The 4,791-nt window shown below is 39.0% G+C and overlaps 1 protein-coding gene across 1 annotated transcript in view; it reads right to left on the bottom strand.

Annotated features, from left to right (window-relative positions):
- TADA2A (transcriptional adaptor 2A) overlaps positions 1-4,791 on the bottom strand; it is a 24,315-nt gene that overhangs the window by 5,301 nt on the left and 14,223 nt on the right. Inside the window, exons 9-12 of the mRNA XM_009278244.2 lie at positions 3,357-3,400; positions 2,711-2,821; positions 1,259-1,330; positions 505-637 (exon numbers count right to left, since the gene is read on the bottom strand). Of these exons, the coding sequence (XP_009276519.1) occupies positions 505-637; positions 1,259-1,330; positions 2,711-2,821; positions 3,357-3,400 (360 nt within the window). The remainder of the gene's footprint in view (positions 1-504; positions 638-1,258; positions 1,331-2,710; positions 2,822-3,356; positions 3,401-4,791) is intronic.

Genomic DNA, 4,791 nt, shown 5'->3' with positions numbered 1-4,791 from the left:
GGGGGGGGGGGTAGGCAGGGAACACAATAAAAAATTCAGTGGAGACGGGAAATTCCAAATCATCTTCTCAGACCATGTAGCATACAGGATGCACTTCCTTTGCATTGCAGCTTGCTCCTTAAATCAAAGTGCTTGTGCAGGGTGACTACACGTTAATAATGCTGCTACATCTAAAATCATCTGAAACATTTCAAGTGTCATCTGTGACCTCATTAATATCCATAAAGACCTCATTTCCCTCCACGACTTTATTAACAGCAGTTAAGTTCCTGAAATATAAAATACAGAAAACTGAGATTTTGAGCCCTTACTAGTCACTTCCTTGTCTGCACTTCAACAAGCACTACTGCTGTTATCCACAGTTTCTTGCCCTTCTGAATTTGGCGGACTGTTCCTACTGTAATAAATTGGGAACGCATTTGTTGTTATCGCACAGAAAAACATGTTTGGTGCACCTGACTAAAGCGTAGGTATGTAAAATGCACAGTCTCACTGTAACCGTACATATCAGCTTGTCGACTGAGCCACTGCTGGCAGGCACTGCTGTCCTGGATGTACTGCAGGACTTCAGAAAGCATAGTGCGCTTTAGGCGTTCCTCATCTCTTGTCTTCTTAAGGTGATCGTATGTTCTGGCACCTATGGCAAACAGATACCACATTCTCACCAGCTGCCTTGGTCAAAATTTTCTGTTTGTTTTTCTACTTCAGAAAATAAGTGAGAAACTGTTCTCTAGCTCTGGACCAGACTCTGCTATTCTCCCTCATGACAACTACTTGGCATCAGAAGGTATTAGATTCCACCCTGCACCCCTCCCCCCATTAATTTTTGAGGCCAAAAGCAAACAAAAAAGGCTTCCATGATCCAATTCCAGGATAAAACAGGCCATTTCATCTATGCAGAGGTCTTAGGCCTCTCTCCAGATATCATACTTGTTGATAACCAGTGAAAGTGTCCAGAGATAAAGCATGGAGACCACTGTGCCATGACATACATATTTTTTTTCTGAATCTTTTGCAAAGTGGTGACTAAAGCAGAGCTCTGCTAGACAGCGCGTTCTCCAAGCTGATGGCTCAAACTAGCTTTAAAAAAGCACAGCTGGATGGAAGCATTATTGCTAAAGCCTTGTTCAGTTAAAGAGCTAGGCAAATGCATTTCAAAACTAAGTGTCTTTTTATTCAACACATCCTAAATGTCGTAAAATCATCCTTCCACACCTTGATGAATGGGAATGGGCTGAATAATGCATCGGGTACTTACTACAGAAATTGGTGATTCCTGCTGCTCTGTATTCCTGCAGTCGCTTTATTTCCCTTCGCAGCTCAAATTCCACTGTTTTACCCCAAGAGTAAGCAGAAGGGAAATCCAAAAGACAAATGTGGGTCAGTGGGGGTGGCAGTGAACTGTGGTGTACTAGGAACATTGCTATTTCTTATTTATCTACACAGTTCAGCTATGAAGTATACAGAACCACAGACAGGGTTAACCTCTCTGCGCAAGTCTGTATCAGATCTCAAACTCACTGTGTCCTAACACTCCTTGATCACAGATTTAAGCTGGTTTCTAGCGTTTGTGTGCTCAGAAAAGTTATTTTATCTTCATGCTTTGACAGTTCCTTTGCCGTACCCTGGACGAGGCAAATAACAATAATGTAGGATTTCTGGAAGGCATTTTAATTTTCAATTGAAAAACTACTCCATCCAGGCTCCTTATAGCATCTAATATTGTCTTTGAACTATGATTTTCATAACCGGACCTTCCAAAATATTTCCTTGCAGACAACTCTTTTTCTGCAGTCAGTAAGATTAAATACCCGTGTTTCTTTTGCTCTGAGATATTTACTGCCTATAGCTTTTATCAGCTGGCTTCCAGGCATTGCTTAGTTTTACAGCCAGCAAGTTTGCTTGTCTCAAATTTGTTTACTTGTACTACTCAGGAGATCTGTATAATGCGTGTACTTGACTATCAGGTTAACTTGAGGACTTCGCTGTCACTACAACAACAAAACTAGGTTCCAAGACTAGCACTCACACGTGGGACTCATGATTTTGCAAGATCATACTTTTGGTATTTCACACAGGCTGTCCTGAAAATACAGTCGCAACTGTTTAAATGCTTTGTTCCTTCTAATGAGCAACAATTTTCCCAGTTTACATCCTGCTTAATTCCGTGACTTAATGACTCATACTGGAATTTGACTAAATGCATGCTATGATTATGCATAAAAACTCGAGATGATTTGGTGATGGAACAATGCCTCTCCCTTTAAGGTAAGGGACATAATGACAGCTGTGCTATATAACTATGTACACATGTAATAGTTTAACATGTATCTTTCAAAGAATTCACAATTTGCTTCCAGCTCCCGATCTCTCAATACAGACATAAATTTTAGGTATTTTGTTCTTTCAGTGATATAGAGTCCCAGTAAATGAATAGTGGTCTTTTGATAAGAAAATACTACTTCTAACACACGACCAGAATGTTCAGTCAACTGAGAAATCAAACAAAGAACTCGCACACAGTTTAGTGGAAAAAACCCACTTGCTGCTCATTTAATGTTTCAAACCACAAATGTATTTGTTTTTCTGACGTAGTTAGATGGGGGAGGAGGAGAAAAACAACCTCCTTATTTAGGAAAGATTGTAGATAATGCAACCCCTCATTATGCCTATTGAAGAACATATATGCTAAAATCCTCAAAATACTTACATGCATGGCTTTCAATGAACTTATCGTGCTCTACCGGTCCAAGAATTCGTGCAAATCGTCGCATTGTTTCATAAAGGTCTTGAACCTCCTTTGGATATCGCCTTTCCAAAACTAGAGGGGGAAAAAAGTGACACACCTTATCACTCCTACTGTGAGAATAAAATAAATTCAGTGGAACCTGAAGTGACTACCAGCCTCTGAACTGCCCAAAGATCCATTTTCGGTGCACCTGTTGGCCATTTTGGTGTCACAACTACAAATTGCTGAGTAAAAAGCAAGAAAATTATACAGCCCTTAAAATTCTAAAAGCATAAAGGATGATATTTAAATGTTGTTTAATCATTTCTTAGAATAGTGAGATGCACTTAAAAGGTCTAGATTTCACCTTCACCCCTCTCCCTACTCAGAGGAGCCTAAAACGCTTCTGAAGAGCAATTCTGAGGCAATAACTAAAACACTGAACTGGGAATAGTTAGAGCCAGCTGGCTGGAAACAGTTGGGGCAGGAAATCTGCTGGAATTCAGACCATCTGAATATGGTCGAGTATGAATAAACCACACTGGTGCACTGGAAACAGTGAACATGCAAAGTTTTGCTTCCCAAGTAGAGGCCACTTTCAAGTTAAGCAGTTACACCTGATACTCACTCTGAAATTTTCTGAGGTTGATTAGGCCATGATCTCTTATAATTCTGTAATTGAGAGCAAAATGGTATTAATAAAAGGCGTTAACTTGTGTATTACCTCATAAATACAAAGGCTTCAGAAGAAACTTTGATTTAGACCATCAGAGGGGTCTAAAACTAAACACGTATGAAACTTCCATAACCCCTGAGCTGGCTAGCCAAGAAACATGATGTAGTGATGCAGTGCGGCTTTCATCAGGGTAAATTTTGGATAGTGGTGTGCATTAGTCCAACTCTGACAGCACTAAGCACAAAGGGAGCTACAATCGCTTTAAAGGTTTGAAATTGCTGCTTTAGGCACAGATTTCACATCTACAGTGTCTTACAACTTGTCCTTCCAAAACTGGAGGTAAAGGAATGTCTCATGAAGCATGATTTCCAGCTTCAGAGAGAGACAAACATCCTTCTACTAGAGCAAGGGTGAGAGAGAGACTGTAAATTTCACCACTGGGAGCAGGATGAAGGAATTTTTCCATGACAGCTTAGGTTTTAAAAAGAGGAAAATGATTTAGGTACCTCATAAGTTTGACGTGCTCCTGACAGGATCAGGGAAGTGAGCAGAGTAAAAAGGCAGGTAAGATATTTACAAGTGCATGACAAATACATTTGTCACAGGTTTCAGCAAATGTCATGTGGTCAGTCATTGCTATGTGGCGATTTGATAAACACCCAACTTTCGCAAATGGTAAGAGATACTACAAAGTTGGGCTCGTCAAGGTCAGACTGGAATTTGCTCTATAAAATCCATTACATTTTCTTTAGTATGTATAAAAGAATATTCCTGCCCCATGTAGAGAAAGCCTTTCTGAGAGTGACATCAGCATTTTTATGCCATTTTCCAGATTTTTGTCCCATCCTGCTGTAGAAACTTTACAAAAACTGACATCGATTTATGTAACTGAGCCTTATGGCACTTTCTTTTAGTATGACATGATTTATCATAATGGAAATTATACCACATAAATATTTTTTATTTATGAATTATAAAGAACCAGGTCAATGCATATCAACTCTTACCTGTCATTCAGCAGAACTATGCTGTATTATGAGGAGAAGGAATGGAGGAATCTTGCTCCAAATTACTAATTCTTCCAGCAGGGAGTAATACAGCAAGATATAATTTTAAATATTGAACAAAGTATTTGAAAGTTATAATAAAACTGAATTTAATTAATAGATTGAGTCATTCTAAAAAAAGCTGTCAAATGAACTGAATAAATTATTCAAACTCACATCAGCAATATAGTTATCTTCATTACACATTGTGGAAAACTAACTTATGGACCACTAAGAATTAAAAATAATGATGCAAACATTTCTATGGAGAGTGGGGGTCTCTAGCAATTAGTCACAGACTGGCGGGCGTTTTTTTTTCCCCAAGAAGAAAAAGAAGTATT

Source organism: Aptenodytes forsteri, unplaced genomic scaffold, assembly GCF_000699145.1.
Source record: "Aptenodytes forsteri isolate BGI_AS27 unplaced genomic scaffold, ASM69914v1 Scaffold66, whole genome shotgun sequence".
NCBI lineage: Eukaryota > Metazoa > Chordata > Aves > Sphenisciformes > Spheniscidae > Aptenodytes > Aptenodytes forsteri.
Note: the sequence above shows the minus strand (reverse complement) of the source record. Positions and strands in the feature narration are given on the sequence as shown.